Genomic DNA, 20,955 nt, shown 5'->3' with positions numbered 1-20,955 from the left:
TTTAGTTGCCAGGCATTAGACCATTCCTCTAACTTTCTGCCTTTCTTTCTCTCTCCCCCTGCCCTCCAAGCCATCATGCCGATTTCTCCACTTCCCCAATTCTTTTCCTACCCCCACCCCAAACCACCAATGCGATTTCTCCATGCTGCTTCCCCGAGTTAGGCCTGGCGTGTACAAACGCCGGGCCCAAAAGATTTCACCTCCGACGTCAATTCTAACGTCGGGAAGGACGTTCCAGGCCAGCCAGGCAACGATTGGCTGGCTCAGAACTTCCTCTTCGGTGTCAGAATTGATGTCAGAGGTGAAGTCTTGTGAGTCCAGGCCTGGCTTGGGGAATCAGCAGGGAGAAAAAGATCGCAAAGGCAACGCGATCGACTCGTGTTGCCTTTGCGATCTACTGGTCGATCATGATCGACCATTTGGGCACCCCTGATGTAAACCATTCGGAGTTCCCCTGGGTGAACATTATAAAAAAATTGAATAAATCTGGATAATTAATTTCAATAAGATTGACCAGGTTACTGAAATTCTAAATCCAAAGTATTGCTGTTCTTTTTTTTCCTCTGTGTAATAAGTTATAGCCTATTTTTTTTACTGCCCCTCTGATTGTCACTTTGCAGGTAGCCTATTTTACTGCCCCTCTGGCTGTCATTCTGCAGGGAGTCCCCGCGCTGACGTCTTCTCCTTCTCTGTTGGTCCGCCCACACAGGAAGAGAAGAACATGTCATAAGGGGCGGGACCGGCAGAGAAGGAGAAGACGGCGTTGTAGGGGACTCCAGTAAATGCATAGCAGCAGCTGTGGCAATCAAAAAAAGAGGAGGTCTGCTGTTAAGGTGGACCAGGATCCTGGCAAATCCTGCAATTTTACCAGGATCTCAATCCAAGTCTATGAGGATCCTGGAGATCCTGCAAATCCTGGTTTTACCCAGACCCGCCTAGTCTTGTCCTCCTGATGTCAGTCGTTGTGTCTCACTATTATGATCCCTGTCTTGTAAATCGTTTCCCTTTGAGTTCTACATTTCTCTGGCACGCCACCAAAGTTCACTGGGATTCTGGGAGCCGTGCGGTACTGCTGTGCTGCCTGAAGGTGGAGATCTGCAGCCCTTCAGCCAAAGTCCCTCCCCAGTACAAGCCGCCTCCTTGATGCTATTGTGAGGCGAGAGGGAGGAGGAGGAGGGGCGGAAGCTGCAGCAGTAGCTGGGGATGCGCTGGTCATTATAGACCCAGCCGCAGGACTAGCAACAAGACTACCGAGCAGAAAGCATCCCTCCGTGCCAGCGGCATGGCAGGATCCGGGCATCTCCCAGCCATCCTCTTCTCGCTCCTGCTCTTCTGCAGCATCTCCTGGAATGAACAGACGGGCTACACGCAGGTGAGACAAGCTGGGGAAGAGGAGGAGGAGGAGGAGGAGGGGGGTGGAACACGACAGACCCTGCAGCCCCTTCCATGTGGGTTTAACAGTGGCAGACTGCCAGAGGGAAATGGAGCGAGGTAGAAAGATGGAGGAAGGGGAATATGAATGGACAGATCGAGCAAGATGGATGCAAAAATACAGGAGATCAAGATGGAAAAGGTGGAAGAGGGATGAAGGTAGATAGGGTACTTTCAGACGCTTTTGCTGATTGCATTTCATTATGTGCATCCTTCACCCCCCTATACCTCCCTCCACACAGTGTATCAGAAGAAATCCCTCAGAGGCTGAGACAGACCTTTAGACAAAGGCAGGATTTGTGTGCACGATCCCGACACATCTCCTGCAGACTGGCTCCCGAAACCATGCGAGATCTCTGCTAACTGTTTGACACATCACTTGATGAAAAAGCAGCACCTTCCTCCTCCTCCCTGATAGTCACCTTAGCGACAGTGACAACAGGCCAGCACTGAGGGGATGCAGTAAGCAGGCACTCCCAAGCTCTGCGGCTGCTCCTCCCTTTCTTATGTGTCCTGATTACAAAAGAAGCGTGCACCCTGAGGAAAGAGCAGCTGAGGTGACAGAAAGCAGTAGCTCACCATGTCCCGCCCTGCTAACCTGCCACTGCACAGTCCAAGAAACTGAGAGAATGGAGATGCTGAGGAAACCGGGTGGGGGGGGGGGGGGAGGGAGGGAGGGAGGGAATAGACTCTGGGGAATCTTGGGGCAGTGACATGAAGAGTATCCCGCAGGGGGAGTCAGGGAAGGTATGAATGAAAAAGCATATAGAGAACAAGAGAGAAATGGAAAGGAGAAATAGAGAGAAACCTGGAAGAAATAGCAGGAAGTATGGGGGGGGGGGGGGGAGTGAAAGAATAGAATAGACCAGTGGTTCCCAACTCTGTCCTGGAGGACCCACCAGGCCAATTGGGTTTTCAGGCTAGCCCTAATGAATATGCATGAGAGAGATTTGCATATAATGGAAGTGACAGGCATGCAGATCTGCCCCATGCAGATTCAATAGGGCTATCCAGAAAACCCAATTGGCCTGGTGGTCCTTCAGGACAGGGCTGGGGACCACTGGAATAAAACATGAGTGAGAGTGGACGACAAAGAGTAGGGGGAATACGATACACCACCAGACCATCTGCTCACCCTCCTCTCCATTTTAAAATCCTAAATCTGTACATGTGTGTCATGTATGAAATCTAGCCAAACTGCTTTTAACATGTATAGTCGGTCTGAAAGGACAACTCTGCATTCTGGTCTTACTGTGAATACCACCTAGGATAATTTATTAATCCAGACCACTCTCTAATTTGATGCTTCCCAACTCTCTCTGGAGCCATAGGATGAGATGTATTTGGGTCTCCAGTATATGCATCAGATCTATCTTTTGCATAATCCCTGAGGTAATTCTGAAAACTGGACTGGCTAGGTATGCCTTCCCCCAGGAGGGCTGAAAAGCACTGCTCTAACTAGCCTTTGTACCCTAATATTTTAGGTATATGTGTTTGTGTCTATGTATACATACACACTGGTATATACTATACCCCCCCCCCCAATGTAAAAAGAGTGCATGATATGTAGAAGTGTGCATACAGCAATGATTCCCATACTAGGGCCCTGGTAACCTTAGGGTTCCTCAACTATTTTCAAGAAATTAGATTAAGTTAAGGGTATCTTGTATGAAAAAACTATTTTAGGGGTTCTGCCATATTAAAAAGTTTGGGAATCACTGGCATACAGCTGGGGAAGCATGTGAGCAGTGTATTATATCGAACACTCAGTATTCCCTATGAGTACATAAGATCGCCCATAATATTTCCAATGGGTTGTGTATGAAGAGGGTTATTGTATAGAAGGGCATGGAGGCTGTGACGTCACATAGATGCATATGTTGTGTGTGATTTATAAAGCAAGAATATGCGCCTTTGTCTTTATAATATTGCTTCCCTGAAAGTTGTTGCACAAAGCTTCATCTGCTCTGAGCTGGGAATTACTTTGTGTGTATATGCAGGTAAGAATTGGTGCTTATGCATGTACTTTCTAGAACAGGTACATACATGCTGATCCCATCTCCACTCTGCCTGGACTCCGTCCTCCAGGAACACATGCACATGTGGCAGAAATGTTATAAACATTTCCTGTATGTAAAACTGCTTTTATAAAATTATGCCAAGCGATAAATTCATACATGTACACATGGTGATAAGGTCGCACATACTTCGCTGTGACCCATGTTTTTGAGGGGGGAGGGTTCTGGGATGGATTGTGGGTGGATCATGCTTGGAATATCAAAGTATACACATTTTTAAAATAAAATGCATACAATTGCAGGATTGTGCCTGCAAGCTGCTCTAAAAACACCTGTGGCTTCAATCTAGCGACACTAGTATTTTCTGAAGATGTGTACACACCTGTGTGCCTTTCTAAAATAGGCTTAAATAGGTGCTTTCTTACCCTCCATTATAAAATTACCCCCTATTGCAAAAAAGTGCTGGTTTTGTAGAATATGGAGCTCATAATTGAAACTTAAATACGTCTAAAAACCTGCCCAAGTCTGCATTTGGATGAAATAAAAGTGATGATAATCAAAACGACATTTTGGATGTATCCATGGACATTTTAGGCCTCTGAAGCCCACTGTGCACCAAGAACTGAAAGGGGCATTTTTGGAGGAGTGGGCGGATATGAGTCAACCTAGACTTAGTCATCCTGCAGGGATAATCAAATGTTTCACGAGACTGCCTAGGCGAAACTTATACGTTGTGAGTTAGACGATGTTAAGACGGGTATAAGTGCCCAAAAGGTATCAAAAGTGATCAGATAACCACTCCAGAGACAAAGTATAGACCCACACACACTCCCCCCGTGTTCACTGACCCTATTGCACCCCCACAAAGTTCAGAATAAAAACGTACATACCTGCCTCCGGAACATCAGCACCTAGCATAGGAAAGCCTAGTAGGGCTGCATAGAAGTGGTTTAAGTATTCTGGGGGGTGGGCTAGTGAACCACAGAGAGGAGGACCGAGGCCTATAAGCCACTCTAACCACTACATTCATGGTGGAAAATGTTAGCCCACCAAAACCCATATAGGTACCAGCTGCAGCCATATGGGCAATTGGGATTGTAGACAGGTGGGTATAGTGGGTTTTTGGGGACTCACCATAACCTATAAGGGGCTTCTGGTGAGATGTTTATGTGGCACCCTTTTGCTCTTATTCTTTCCTTTCCTATTTTTAAATGGAGTTCTTTTCTTAATGAATGTGAACTATAAATTGTAAACCGCTTGGTTCTTAAGCTGTTATGCGGTATATAAAGTTTCTAATAAATATAAACATATGAAGCTTCAAGTCCCTGTCCATAAGAGTTTATGAGTGAGACAATAAGACATAGGCATCCTTTTAACTAATGGCTTATCGGACAGTCAAATAAAATATGGGAAAGAGTACCTTGATCTGAAACTCAAATTGTTTTGGGACAAAGTAAGGTCCTGTATTAAAAAAAATACTTATAAATCACTTTCCTTCTCTTGAAATCAACATCCCTGTCTAAATCTCTGTGACTCATATAAATCTTTATTAGATATTCTGTAATCAGTGCTCTCCAAATCAATTTTAGGATTCTGGAAGAACTTAGTAATTTCAATGACATCTTCTGGTGGTACACAGTTTGTCAAACACATACAGTAAATTTGAGCTAAAACTATCTAAAAAAAAACAAATTTCCACCGAAAACTAGGCAAATTTGGGCTCCATTAGAAATCTATTTAACTAAAAACTGATATACTTTGGAAGCATTGGAATAATACTTGGTTAATCACTTCCTTTTTCTTGGTCTTTCCTATGGTATTTGAAAGTTTGTTTATATCTCTGTTCATGATTTAGGGTCTCTTTTACAAAGCTGCGGTAGTGAGTCCTGTAGTGGCACTTGCAATACAGCTCAAAACTCACTACTTTGTAAAGTAGGCTCTTAGTTATGTAACCACTCAATTTTTTCATTAAAATACTTAAACTAAAAAAAAAATAAAAAAAATAGTTTACTGTAGGATGCGCTCAGATGTCCTGTGATAGGTTTAAAATTGGCGTGTGCAAAAAATATTTTTTTAATTTTTTGTTGGAGGGGATATGTGTGGGGGTGGAAAGTAGGCATTCCTGCGCTAATCAGTGCATCCACATTACCACGAGCTAACTGGTGCATGGTCCCATGGTAATTCTTTTTAATTGCCACATGCTAATGGAAACATTAGCACATGGCCATTAATAAGAAAAATAGAAAATTGGCCATTTTCCAGCTGTGGTTAAAAATGGCCTTAGCATGCAGGAAAAAACCACAAACATAAGTATGCACTAAGGCAACTTTTTACTTCCAAACCTTTAGGTCAACAGGCATGTCAGTGGAAGAAGTGAGATCTGAATTCAGGGCTACTAACCCCCTCTTCTATTAAACTGCGCTAGAAGATTTTAGCATGGTGAGCCGCGCTGAATGGCTCGCGCTGCTCCCAGCGCACATAGAGTTCCTATGAGCGTCGGGAGCAGCACAGGCCATTGAGCACGGCACTCTGTGCTAAAAACTGCTAGCGCAGTTTAATAGAAGAGGGGGTAAGTCTCCAGTCCAGTTGTCTAACTAGTAGGCCGCACTCCCTGCACTATACAGCCATCTGACATATGGGGTTATTTCCCTTGTTGGAATTCCTTGTGGATGTTGAATAATAAGCATGCTTTCTAGAGATAACGTGCGTTTAGTCAACTTGTGTTCTTCATATTTGTAGATAAATAGATTTAGAAAAAATCTTAAGACTATTTTATTTCAGAAAGTATACTCATGAGAGCCTATTTCATTTAGCCAGGAAGAACACTACTACTACTACCACTACTTATCATTGCTATAGCGTTGTGAAGTCTGGATAAAGCTCTCATGTTGTTTTATGTGGTATTTTATGTTGTTGTTGTTTATAGTGAATAGTGGAATATAAAAATTTTAAAATAAATAAACAGATCTGTATATGGGTAGGTGTGGGTAGGTGTACAATAATAAAACTTGCCTCTAAAATAGGTCTCTGATAGAGCTATAAGATGATCATGCAACAAATCTGTAGTGTGATAAATATTTGCAAATTATGATGTCATTATGACATCAGCATTTATAATAGCTCTGATTTTATAAAAGATGCCTACAATTAGGCACCTAGACTGGCATGTCTAGCTGATCTAGGCGGCTAACATTTTTTTTAATAGGCTTAATCGGCATTGATAATAGAAAGTGGCATTAAAATCAATTTTAGGTTCAAACAATTTTTATTGATTCAAACAACATCAAATGCAAACAATATCAAATACAGTATGATGCATCAAATACAATAATATAATAAACACATATAAATAATGCCTTCAACCTCCCCCCCCAAAAAAAAAACTTTCAATACCCTCTACATCCCCTACCAAAATCCCACCTCATCAAAACACACCATTTTTATCTCAATCCTATTAAATAAAAGCCCAATTAGGATACCCATCTTAAAACCGCACTTTGACCTTTAGGATGTAAGACTTGCAAATATGGATCCCAGATTTGCATAAACAGCATTTTTCGCTTCCTAGTCCTTCCAGCATCTCTAGCTTCCCAGATGGCCAACTGATGTAACTGGTTCCGCCAATGCCAAAACTTTAGCGGGTCAGGGATCGTCCAATATTGAAGTATACATTTTTTTGCCAATAGACTCATCTTCCTACACAGCGCCTTATACCCCTTAGGTAAGTGACCAAAAGCCTCTGGTAAATCCAAAATAAAATGGGTCGGAGAACATCGCAAGGATCTTCCAATTATTTCTGACATATAAGATATTATTTGCTTCCAAAAGTGCTGAATAAAGGGACAAAACCAAAATGCAATTCCCAAGGTATGACTCCCCATCCCACATTTGTGACACAGTGGAGTTGAAATACCTCCACTATAAAACAAATGTGCACGAGTGAAATAGGCACGTAAAGTTACCCTATAATACATTTTTCTTAACCATGCACATGATGTCACCCCAGGTAATTTTAAAAATTAATTTGCCAGTAACACCTACTGCTTCAAGGTAGGTGTTTGCACTGAAGCACCTATCAGCACCTATTCAGCAAGTAGGCACAGTTAGGTGCAGATTCAGGGCGGAGTTTTGGCACGGATTGAGTTAGATGCCTACATGCACTCATTTAGGCCAACGAAACCCTGGCCTAAATGGAATGCACCTAAGGATTTTAATGCCTAGTAATGCCTAAGACTGCTTAGACACCACTAAGCGCGATTCTGTAAACAGCGCCTAGCAGTTGATTGACAACCATATCAAACAGCACCTAGGTGTTAGACGCTGTTTATAGAATCAAGCCCAATTAGTCCACATGGGTTTTCATGACAAGATAAGCACACAATAAAATTTGTGAGACAAAATGTTATGGAGCAAAAAAGTTTCTTAAAATTTCTCCTGAAAAACAGTGGTCACTTGGCGGACTGAAGAGACTTATTTACAAATTAGTATTAATGGCAAGATGCTAATAACTGCAGCAGCATATCATGGTAGGAGAGGGATCAGTGCACCATTAACGATGCTGTTAAGTAATGGCATAAACGTCTCTGGCAATGCATCACGGCAAACAGAGGACATTTTGAACATGCACTTTAACTGTCAGTGCAAATAACTTAATTTCTGCAATTTTCTATATGAAAATGGATTTTGAGCATAACATTCTTAGCATTCACATTTGTTCTTTTCATTTGTACTTTTATCATCTGCTGTTTGCATAGAATATTTATCATACTCAGTGGTGTACCAAGGGGGGAAGGAGGGGGGAGGTCTGCTCCAGGTGCACAGGTGCACAGGTGGGGTGTGCACAGCCGGCCAGGTCCGGGTCGCCGATGTTGGTCCGCACAGGGCCGGCAAGATCGCATTGGAGCCATCGGCAGCGTCTTTTCCTAGGTACTCATGTGTGACGTGTGGCTTGTTACTAAAAATCATGTTTTTCGTACAGAGGGGGGGGGCAAAAAATGATGGGTCCCGGGTGTCACATATGCTAGGTACTGAATATTTGTTGCATGATCATTTTATAGCTCTAACAAAAGTATATTTGTGGGCCAAATTTTATTATTTATTTATATAAATCTGTTTATAGCCTACCTATCTACAGTTCTAGTTCGGTAATAATGAAAGATGCTTTTAAGTATTTAGACCCTCTTTTATTAAGGGCGGTACCATTTTTAATGCGCGCTGTAAATTAGAACGCGGAAAAACTAACACCAGCTCAATGGAGGCATTAGTGTCTAGCGCGTGTGGCATTATAGCGCATGCTAAAATCGCTACCGCAGCTTAGTAAAAAGAGCCCTAAGTTGCGATAGAGGTTTCTATCTTGATCCATGGCGCTAAATGATCCAATACTTATAGGAATTCTATGAGTGTTGGAGCAGCATTGGAGCATTTAGCGCTTCAGGTTGCGATAGAAATCTCTATTGCGGCTTAGTAAAAAAAAGGTGGGGGGGGGGGTTTAGCTCATTATTGTACACCAGGCCATTTATTTGTTATACAGAATATATTGAAATTACAGTGTATATGAAAACATTTGGACAGGTAATAAAGTTGTTGCTGGTTGGAAGTCAGGCTGTGAGGAGGTCATTCTTTGGGTGCAGGTTTATGAAAGCTGTAGACTGATAAAACACATGGTGGGTGCCTATAGGTTATTCTGGGTACATATGGTATCATTTCTTTCCGTTTTGGACATACCATACAGGACCACTTGTATGCCAGAGCATGCTTGGCACTTCCTCAGTCCAAAGAGCTTTTAGGTGAAATACCTACAAGAACCTTTTTTCTGGTGGTAGTACTGGCCCCTTTTTTGCCAGCAGCAAGGTTGGAGCATAGAGCCAATCAATATGCACAGTTTGAATAGGAGCAGCCACACAGAAAGACTTAGGAGCGTGGAAACAGGTGCAAGAACAATGCCTGCATATCAAATGAACTATCCCATTGAGTCAATGCAGATATCCAGGGTAGAAAATAGGGAGGAGGCCCCAAAGGTCACCAGCAGGCTATATCTCCTTCAGCTTCAGGAATAAGGATGGCAAGGGGGCCCTGGACAAGTGCCCTTGTTTACACCCTTCTCACAGCACTGGCTCTGAACATTGTCAGAGTAACTTCTGGTGACCTGGCACACTTACCTCCTTCCTGCTGCTGCTGCTTCTGCCCCTTCCCATGGCAGCAACGTCCAGGTTTCCTATTGCCCCCCTTCTGCAGTTGGTGTTGAGAACCACCACCAGCCATGGTGCCACTTATTGGCCCTTCCTTCATGTTCAGACTTGGTTGGCCGGGAGAAATCTATCACTACTAAGGACTTGGGAGCTTGATTTAAAAAATGAAAAAACACTTTAGGGACATAACAGATATTGTAGCCATAACAGATATTGTAGACATAACAGATATTTAAGAGGCCTGCATGAGAGAGATTTGCATATAGTGAAAGTGACAGGCATGCAAATCTGCCCCATGCATATTCATTAGGGCTATCCTGAAAACCCGATTGGCCTGGTGGTCCACCAGGACAGGGTTGAGAACCACTGGTATAGAGGGTCTCAGCAGCATAAGGTAAAGAGATTTTTTCTTCAGAGTTATGGTATTCTCTGCCCCTTTGCTACTGACCTGGGTATATGATTTTCTTTTCTTGTGCCTCACTTGTAAGGATGCTAGGTGGCTCCAGTTTTTCAGGATATGGCATGCATGAACTGGTGGTTCTGATTTTCCTAAGAAATGTTTAATTGGATCAGTTCAAGTAATATATATTGAAATTTTAAAACAAGTGCAAAGCAGAAAAATACTGCTGTCCCATTATAAGGGTATGTAGACAATACACCTTAACAGTATCCAGACATACATACAATTTTAATAGGCCAAACATTCTGGGCATCAGAGAAAAAAAGAAAACAAAAGTTAAGCCATATTACATTACAATTTAAAAGGTTCCCAAATCTTCCTATGTTTAGATATAGTATTGAATTTATCAGCAAAGTGAGTTTCGTATTGATATATTGAACATAATGAATTCCACAAAACTGAAAAGAGAGCTATCATTATCTATCCATTCAATAAAAATTGTATGAATTACTACAGATGTCATAATGTCAAATAATTTATTTTGTTCATTCATTATATTAATATCAGATAGGTATGTTGATTTGAAAATGTTAAGTCCCAATGACTCTCTATGCAACACTGGGATGTTGCTGTACCTCCCTATGTGTCAATGTACTCATCTGTACTTAATCGATCATAATAAAACCCTAAGTGCGCATGCGCACTTACAAGTTTGTGATCCGTGCCTCCGTGATCTGTAGCTCTGTGGCAGTGTTCGACACGTTCAGCTGGAGCCTGCAGTGGTTTGTGTGCACTGGACCCTTTTCCATTTCGCTTAGTTTCAGCGGGCGGCAGTGGACCAAGGGGGAGGGGTGTTTGAAGTGGCGGTAGGCATCGGGGGCACCAAGGACATAGGAAGGAGGCACTGAGGCACTAAGGACATGGGAAGGGGCACTAAGGACATAGGAAGGAGGCACTGGGGCACTAAGGACATGGAAAGGGACACTAAGGACATGGGAAGGAGGCACTGGGGGCACTAAGGACATAGGAAGGAGGTATTGGGGGCACCAAGGACATAGGAAGGAGGCACTGGGGGCACTAAGGACATGGGAAGGGGCACTAAGGGCATAGGAAGGAAGTACTGGGGGTACTAAGGTATATAAACTGTTATTATTATTATTATTATAGGAAGGAAGGAGGGAGGAAATAGAAAGGGACAATTGTTGGGTCTGAGTGTAGAAAGTGGCCAAGGAGAGAGAGAGACAGAAAGACAGACAGACAGCAGAAAAGGAGAGAGAGAGAAAGAAAGACAGACAGACACATCTACTCTAGCACCCGTTAATGTAACGAGCTTAAACACTTGTTAATAATAATATAATTACTGTATCATTTCCAAAGCACTACTCCACCTCTGCAGTGCTGTACAGACACCTTTAAAAAACAGTCCCTACAATCCGGAGCTTACAATCTAGTCTTGATTCGGAAAAAAAGACAAACATGAACCTTCAGAAATATATTTATTGTAGAAAATTCAACAAGGCACAGACCAAAGCTCTCCCTTTTTTAGTATTACAAAAGGAGTATTTGTCTATAGTACCCGTGCCTCTAACAAATCACTACTAAATTATACAGGCTACTAAATAATCTGCATTTCATAAATTAATTATTAAATTATATTATAAAAGAAGTTTTGATGTGCTCAGACTCAAACATACTTGCACATCATTGTGTGTATTCCCGATTTTCTATGCAGTTCACTTCAAATGTTCACTGGTCTGTACATAAGGTATTCTGGGATCTGTGGTCCTGCCTTTATTAGAGCAATCAGAATTTGAAGTTCATGTCTGCAGAGGGTAATACCTAGACTGACTCACTCTATCCTGCAAGAATGGAACCAGGTGATGACTCTAAAACAAGGGTGGGCAACTACAGCCTTCAAGGGCTACAACCCAATTGGTATTCAAGATTTCCACAATGAATTTCAGAGCTGCCAAGTTACCCAGTTCCAGGAGAGAGACTTTCAGACCACAGCAGTATAGGATTTATAGTCCTTGATTCTACCCATTGAAATCCATGATGCATGTCCCATAATGCATCATTATAAGTTTGTCAGAAAGCCAGGACTGGCTTAAAATCTCCCCCTTGGGACTGGATTACTTAGCAGCTGGGGAAATATGCTTTATTTTATTTTAAATTTTTTCTCTTCTTTCTATTTTTATTTCTTTAATTTTTGATCTTGGAAATGTATTACATATTTTTATTTTAATCAGATACTTTAGCTAGATTGTGAGCCTTCGGGACAAATAGGGTAGTTTTTCTCAAGTACCTAATTTCGTTTTAGTTTAGGTCAGTAAAATGCAAGAGCGGTATATCAAATCTTAAATAAACAAACTAATAAAATATAAAAGTACTGTATACAGTATATATGCCCCCTGGATACTTTGGCAGCTCTAACAATTTCCTTGGGGAGACAGAGGCACTCATGGAAAATGAGATGCTGGAGGGAACCAGAAACACAGATCTCAGAGCTGGAATAGCAGGCAGTGTTGTGAGACTGAACTGTATTGGCTGTGCTGGTGGAGGTTGATGGCATTCTGAACAGTAAAGTAGAAGGGGGCTTCTGAGAGCAATCAGTGTAGGGTCAGAGGTGAGCAGAGTCCTGTGCTCTCTGAGTCTGTGAGTGAGGTCTGCAGGGACGGACTCAGTGGTCTGGGCCTTCTGCCAATAAGGGTTATGGGCCCTAACCATCTATCAAAATTATTAAACTAAATGGAGTGTAAGGGAAAGTGGGCGCCCTACTGCATTAGTTGCCCTATTGTCCAAATCATCCTGTGGGTCAGAGTTGAACAGGGTCCTGTGCTCTCTGAATGTATGTATGGGGTTAGCGTTGGGTCAGAGTTGAACTGGATCCTCTGGATCTGTGACTGGGGTCAGAGTTGAGCAATGTCCTGTGTTTTCTGGGTCTATGAGTATGTCAGTGCAGAAGGAATACTTATAAGAATACTGTTACTCAATTTTCCATTGGTTGTTTTATTTCTTTGCTTTTAATGAATAAATGAAGGCAGCTACTAGACCCTCTGAAAGTATAGCGGTTGCCTGAGAGGTTATGGATTGAGGTGTGACCTTCTGCCTCACAACCTCCCCCGTTCTTCATCTCGTATCCCCGTCACTGTTTATCTCCTTCCGATAAGCTTCCTTCTTGCCTCTCTATTATCTCAGTTCTCACCATCTCTTCTCTCCCTGAAATTCTCTTTTCTCCTCTTGTCATTATTATATGCTTTCACTTTCTTCTCTTGTTCTGCCTGGTTCTCTTCCTCCCTCTGTTCTGCCCTGCTTGTTTTTCTCATCCGCCTGCCTCCCATCTCTCACACATAATATAAATGATTAATATTCGCTGGAAATGTTTTCATGGCCCTGCTCCAAACCACATTTGCTCAGATGGAAATTTTACTTCAAACCCAAGAGACAGAACATTTCCTGGGCAGATTTTTCATAAATATAACGATGTATATATAAAACAGTTTTACAACAGGCCATAAATATAACTCTCTACATATAAAACTTAAGGGAAAAGATACAGTATATAACCTGTATATAACCTCAATTTAGTTTGACCCCTTTTGCTAAAGCCTAATAAGTTAACCTGAAATCATGAGACGTGTCGGGTGCAAAACCTCTGCAATAATTGTGGAGGGCATTCCAGCAGGTTTGGAAGGGGTGTTGTCAGTTATGGGGTAAATCCATAAACTAGGTGCTCACATTTATCAGCCTAATTCTAGATTTGCATTAAAAACTGCAATTTAATTGAATAACAATGCAATTTGTTCTGATAATCGGGTGCTAATAATCAATTATCAGCACAAGTCGGTATGAATTAAAATTTATGCTTACATTTTTATTAGGGTTTAACACAGCAACTAGCACCATACTATTAGCGCATGATCATTTTCATGTTAAATAGCTAACACCCCCCCCCCTTTTTTTACGCAGTTGCATTAGGCTTTTTAATCGCCGGCCGTAGCGGTATTAGCTCCGACGCTCATAGAATTCCTTTGAGTGTCGGAACTAATATTGCCAATGCTGGTAATAACGCGACTTCATAAAAGGGAGTGGATAGCTTAGTAAACAGGCTCTTTTGTGCAGGTGTGTGTCTGAGTGTGTGTGCCAGATATGGACACATGCATTATTTTTTTTCAAATATATTTTATTGATTTCTTCAAGTTACAACAATATAAAATTAACAAAAAACAACAATAATAATAAACAAGCAAGAAAAAAAGGATCACAAAGGTAAAAAATAATGCTAGATAAGTTTCTAAATCTGACCATCATCTAATTTTCATTATATAGATAAAATATTGCCAGGAAGATATTTTTCATATTTACAAATTTAACAAATAGCATTCCACCAAATTTACTGGATAATAAGCTCTTTTTTTTATTAGTGCATATCATTTGTATGGTCACAGCAATTACATCACAGAGACTCTTCTGTTCTTCAGAGAAGTCTTTGTTCTCAAAGATCAATTCAGAAGATAATTTTTGGCCTGTTTTTTTTAGTGCTTTATTTTCAAATGTTAATAGAGTAGGAGTAAAAATTCAAAATAATGCTGGGCTTTACTAAATGGCGCTAGAGTTTTTTAGTGTGGGCCGGCGAGGTAAATGCTCTGATGGATAGAATTCCTATGAGTGTCAGAGCATTTACCTCACCGGCTCGCGCTAAAAGCCTCTAGCGTCATTTAGTACAGGTAACCCTAAAACAGGTAAAACGTAGATATCAAATCCCATGTTCATAACAATCCAAAAGAACATATTATAGAGAACAAGTAAAACATGATGTCTCAGTTGCTTCTACAATGTCCATGGCTATCTCAACATTGATAGTATCAAGGGAGAACAGAATAACTTCAGTATAGATTAGAATTCCCGCTCATGTCAAAGAGAAATGCCAATCTCCCATCATCTAGTACAGAACATTATTAAACTTATCTGCATCAACATTATATTTTAACTTAGAAAACTCTCAATTACCAAAAAACATCATATAGAACAATCTAGTCACACACATTAAGTTCACTTTAAAAGACATGCATTTTTACATCGAATAAGGTCATTACATTGCTCTAGGTTGGCCAGGACTGAGTTGGTTTTATTCATTATATGACTGTTACCATGACAGAAGCTAGAATAGAGAAGCCCCCATAGATACATTGGTCTGGTTCAGCTTGTCCCTGTTGACCCGGAGCTATGTGATGATTCTAACAGGTTGCTTGTCCATGAAACTCAGAATTGCTCAGATTGCTGGTTAAAGTCACATATTTTATTTTTACATACCATACTTTATGGGTAAATTATCAAAGACTTTGTTGAGATCTGTTCACATAACTGAGTTAAAGGCTCAGTTTTTTGATTTGGTGCCCAGTTTTAGGAGTTAGCATCAAAACTGACCTCTTTGCAAACTGAGAAGGGCATTTTCCATAGGACAACTGTCCTGGCCTTTCACTCTCAACTCAGGATTGTCAAATAGCTTAAATTCAGTGGATCTGTAGCCTATAATATTGCCAGGCTGGACTCCATGATTCCTTAAACAACTTTGTTTAATTTAAAAAATGTAAAAGAAATATACTTGAAAGGTATTAACGCAGAACAAAATCTTTTCCAGAGAAAGGAAAATGGTAAAACCAGAGGATATAATTTGAAGTTGAGGGGTGGTAGACTCAAGAGCAATGTAAGGAATGCACTCCTCAGAGAGGTGGTGGAGAGGAAAACGGTGATGGAGTTCAAAGAAGCGTGGGATGAACACAGTGGATCTAGAATCAAAAAATAATATTAAATATTGAACTAAGGCCAGTACTGGGCAGACTTGCATGGTCTGTGTCTATCTGTATATGGCCGTTTGGGAGAGGTTGGGCTGGGGATGGCTTCAATGGCTGGGAGGGTGTAGATCAGTGGTCTCAAACACGCGGCCCGGGGGACCACATGCGGCCCGCCAGGTACTATTTTGAGGCCCTCGGTATGTTTATCATAATCACAAAAGTAAAATAAAGCAGGTTCTTGATCATATGTCTCTTAAGCTATAAATTACAATATTATTATTAAGACTTAGCCAAAAGGAAAGATTTATAAACTATAAAGAGTTTTATGTCATGCAAAATTGTCATTACTTTAATAAGACATTAACTATTTTTTCTGAGGCCCTCCAAGTACCTAGAAACCCAAAATGTGGCCCTGCAAAGAGTTTGAGACCACTGGTGTAGATGGACTGGCGTGAGCTTTCACAGAGACTTCAGTAGTTGGAACCTAAGAACAGTACTGGGCAGAGCTTTGGTTTCTTGCCCAGAAATAGCTAAGAAGAAGAACCCCCCCCCCCCCAACAAAATTTTTAGATTGAATCAGATTGGGCTGACTAGATGGACCATTCGGGTCTTTATCTGCCGTCATCTACTATGGGCTCCTTTTACTGAGGTGCGCTAGCGTTTTTAGCGCACGCTAAAGATTAGCGCATGCTAACCACACGCTAAATGAAAAATACTAACGCAAGCTCTATGGAGGCATTAGCGTTTAGCGCGTACGGTATTGTAGCACGCACTAAGCATACGCTAAAACCGCTAGCATAAAAGGAGCCCTATGTTAGTATGTTAAATAAATAAATTTACAGTTCAGTTTTTCTCAAGGATTTCTTCTTACACAGAATCTACACTTCTCCCTCCGTATTCACGGTTTAAGCAATCACGGTTTCGATTATTCGTGCTTTTTAGCTTGCTGGCTCCTTCCCCCCAAATAACATCAGCTTGCATAGAGAAATCGCTGATTCCAAGCATTTAAGGAGAAAATCGCCGATTCCCAGCACTTTCTTCACCATGTTTTGCCTCTCCTTCAGGAACAGGCCAGGTCTCCCACCATGTAATTTGCGGTTTCACCATATTCACGATGGTTTTTAATAGAAAACAGCGAATAACATATGAAAAAGTTATTCACGGGGTCTATTAATCCCCTATCACAGCGAATATGGAAGGAGAAGTATATTTTGGCTAGTAAAATTCAAAAGTTAAAAATCAGAAGGGGAATAGTACTCTCCTATAGCCATATGCATAAGGTGACCATATGTCGCGTTTTGAACGGGACTGTCCTGTTTTTGGATCCCCTGTCCCATTGTCCCTACCATTTTCAGGGACAGTGTCCCGAAGCTGTGCGCGGGGACAACGAGACAGGTGATCGCTTCCTGTCCCTCCCTGCCGCACCAAAAAAAAAAAAGAAAAGCCTCCCTCCAGGCTCGATTTAAACCTCCCTTCAGGTCCGCCACCGCTGCTTCTCTGCTTACCTCCGTGCAGCTAATCGCGCACAGAAGCCTTCTTCCCGACGTCAATTCTGACGTCGGAGAGGATGTTCCAGGCCAGCCAATCGTTGTCTGGCTGGACCGGAACATCCTCTCCGACGTCAGAATTGACGTCGGGAAGAAGGCTTCTGGGCGCGATTAGCAGCACAGAGGTAAGCAGAGGAGCAGCGCTGGCGGACCAGGGGGGAAGTTTAAATCGAGCCTGGAGGGAGGCTTTTTTTTTCCGCGGCAGGGAGGGAAGGAGGTAGGCAGGCTGGCTGGCTGGCTTTGGGGAAGGCAGGCAGGCTGGCTTTGGGGGAGGCAGGAAGGCTGGCTTTGGGGAAGGTAGACAGGCAGGCTTTGGGGAAGATAGGCAGGCAGGCTCAGTGGCGTACCTAGCATATGTGACACCCGGGGCCCATCATTTTTTGACACTCCCCATCTATACGAAAAACATGATTTTTAGTAACAAGCCACTCGTCACACATGAGTACCTAGGAAAAGGCAGCATCTTATATACTTTAGGAGTAATCATCAGTGCAGACATGAAAACTGCCAATCAAGTGGAGAAGGCGTCATCTAAGGCAAGGCAGATATTGGGTTGTATCAATAGAAGTTTCGTCAGCCGAAAGCCTGAAGTCATAATGCCGTTGTACAGGGCCATGGTGAGACCTCATCTGGAGTACTGTGTGCAATTCAGGAGGCCACATTACAGTAAAGATGTGCGCAGAATTGAATCGGTTCAGCGGACGGCCACCAGGATGATCTCGGGGCTCAAGGGTCTCTCGTATGAAGAGAGACTGAACAAATTGCAGCTCTACACTCTCGAGGAACGTAGGGAGAGGGGAGACATGATCGAAACATTTAAGTACCTCACGGGACGTGTCGAAGTGGAAGATGATATTTTCTTTCTCAAGGGACCCTCGGCCACAAGAGGGCACCCGCTCAAACTCAGGGGCGGAAAATTTCATGGCGACACCAGAAAGTATTTCTTCACAGAGAGAGTGTTTGATCATTGGAACAAGCTTCCAGTGCAGGTGATCGAGGCAGACAGCGTGCCAGACTTTAAGAATAAATGGGATTACCCATGTGAGATCCCTATGAGGGTCAAGATAAGAAAATTGGGTCATTAGGGCATAGACAGGGGGTGGGTAAGCATAGTGGGCAGATTTGATGGGCTGTAGCCCTTTTCTGCCGTCATCTTCTATGTTTCTATACTGCAGTGAGCAGTACATCAATACACCCATTGTAAAACTAAACAAGCCAGGCTAGAACAGATCAATCCTGCAGTCAATCCTAACAAAAAACCATGTCTTTCGAATACAGAAAACACCTTCGCATAGTATGGAATATGTAATCACAAACTAACCCCTCCCTCTTTTACAAAACTGTTGTGTGGATTTTAGCCACGGTGGTAACAGCTCTGACGCTCATAGAATTCTGAGCATCAGAGCCGCTACCACCACGGCTGGCGCTAAAAAATGCTCCACAGTTTTGTAAAAGGGAGGATAAGATAGAAATGCATAGACAAAGGTTAAATTGAACAGTAAGAAGCTGGACTCTCCATACAGTGCACCACAGAAACAGTGACACATGTCTCCTAAAGCAATAAACAAATAGAAAATTTTTTTCTACCTTTGTCTTCTGTGGTTTCTGCTTTCCTCATCTTCTTGTAACTCTCTTCCTTCCATCCACTGTCTGCTGTCTCTCTTCCCCTATATGGCATCTTCTCTCCTTCTATGCCCCTTCCAGAAACTATTTGCCTCCCCCTTCCATCTCTCCTTTAACTCCCATTGGTCTGGCATCTCTCTCCTCTCCTTCCCTCTCCCACACCTCTCCTCTGCAATATCTTTCCCTTTTTTCCCTCATTTTCCTTTTCATTTTATTTTCTGCATCTGTCTAGATTACGTTTTTACTACCCTCTCATCAATGTCCTTTTTTACTGTCTACCTAAAGCTTGCCACCTCTTTCCCTCACCCCTCCAGTGTTGCCCTAACTCAATCATTTTCTCCCCAACATGTGCCCTCCTTTTATTTATCCCCTCCTTCCATCATGTACCCTCTTTCTCCCACCCTTCCATCTAGTACCTTCTCCTCTCTCTGTCCACTTCCATCCAGCGTCTGCTCCCCTCTTTCTCTCCTCCTATTTCCTTCCTGCATTTGCTCCCTTATCTCTCCCATCTGCACTTCCATCCAGCATAGGCTCCCCACTACCATCCAATGTCTGCCCTTTCTCTCGCCATCCACCCCTGTTCAATCAGCATCTGCCCCTTTCTTTCCCTCCATTATCCTTCCCCCTTATGTCTCTCCCCTTTCTCTGTACATCAGTTCCATCAGCACCACCCTTCCATACCACCCTGCCCCCATTCTTTCCCTCCACCACTCTTCCATTTCAGCAATCCTGCTCCTTTCTTTCCCTTCAAGCAGCAAGGTCCCACAATGACTGCAGCTGCCGGCTGCCAGTCCACCCCACTCCGACGTACTTGCTCTGGAGGGGACTCAGCAGCCGCATGCTGGAAGGTCCCACGATGACTCATCTGCTGGCTCTGCTCCGGAAGAAGTAAGTTACGTTGGAGGGGGTGCACCCGGCAGACGCAGGGAGTTGTGGCAAAGTCCCGCAATGACTGCGTCTGCCGGGACTACCCCCTCCGTCGTAACTTACTTTTTACGGAGCAGAGCCGGCAGACGAGTCATCGCGGGACCTTCCTGCACTTCAGCGCAGCTGCCAACTCTGCTGCAGAGAAAGTAAGTCAGAGGTAAAGTGACCATTTATTTTTTTCATCAAAAGGGGACATCTATTAATTGACTGTGTATCCTTTCTTTCATTTCTGTCTTTCTGCACTCAGGCCCAACAATTGTCCCTTTCTATTCCCTCCCTCCTTCCTCCCCATGTCCTTAGTGCCCCCAGTGCCTCCTTCCCGTGTCCATGGTGCCCCCAGTGCCTCATTCCCGTGTCCTTAGTGCCCCCTGTGCTTCCTTTCCGTGTCCTTAGTGCCCCCAGTGCCTCCTTCCCGTGTCCATGGTGCCCCCAGTGCCTCCTTCCTGTGTCCTTAGTGCCCCCAGTGCCTCCTTCCTGTGTCCATGGTGCCCCCAGTGCCTCCTTCCCATGTCCTTAGTGCCCCCAGTGCCTCCTTCCTGTGTCCATGGTGCCCCCAGTGCCTCCTTCCTGTGTCCATGGTGCCCCCAGTGCCTCCTTCCTGTGTCCTTAGTGCCCCAGTGCCTCCGTTCCGTGTCCATAGTGCCCCCAGTGCCTCCTTCCCATGTCCTTAGTGCCCCCAGTGCCTCCTTCCTGTGTCCATGGTGCACCCAGTGCCTCCGTCCTGTGTCCATAGTGCCCCCTTCCTGTGTCCTTAGTGCCCCCAGTGCCTCCTTATGTCCCCCCACTGCCTTCCAGATTTTGTCCACCCCCAAAGCCAGCCTGCCTGCCTACCTATCTCCCTCCCTGCCACGCTAAAGCCAGCCAGTTTGCCTGCCTACATCCTTCCCTCCCTGCCGCAGAAAAAAAAAAGCGCCTCTCTCCTTCCTTTCCCCCGGTCCGCACTGCTGCAATCTTACCTCCCCGCTGCTGCTGCTAATGCCGACATGAAGTCTTCTTTCCGACGTCAATTCTGACATCGGAGAGGAC

At 43.3% G+C, this 20,955-nt stretch overlaps 1 protein-coding gene across 2 annotated transcripts in view; it reads left to right on the top strand.

The window, feature by feature from the left end:
• Nucleotides 1-1,083: 1,083 nt before the first annotated feature.
• Nucleotides 1,084-20,955, top strand: part of APLP1 (amyloid beta precursor like protein 1) — a 110,140-nt gene continuing 90,268 nt past the window's right edge. The window contains exon 1 of one of the 2 annotated variants that reach the window (XM_033914133.1): nt 1,084-1,372. In XM_033914133.1, coding sequence (XP_033770024.1) covers nt 1,283-1,372 — 90 coding nt within the window. In that variant the 5' untranslated portion in view covers nt 1,084-1,282. The remainder of the gene's footprint in view (nt 1,373-20,955) is intronic. The other variant, XM_033914134.1, reaches the window with a different exon arrangement.

This window comes from Geotrypetes seraphini, chromosome 11, assembly GCF_902459505.1.
Source record: "Geotrypetes seraphini chromosome 11, aGeoSer1.1, whole genome shotgun sequence".
In the NCBI taxonomy this organism is placed as follows: Eukaryota; Metazoa; Chordata; class Amphibia; order Gymnophiona; family Dermophiidae; genus Geotrypetes; species Geotrypetes seraphini.
This window is presented reverse-complemented; position numbering and strand designations above follow the sequence as displayed.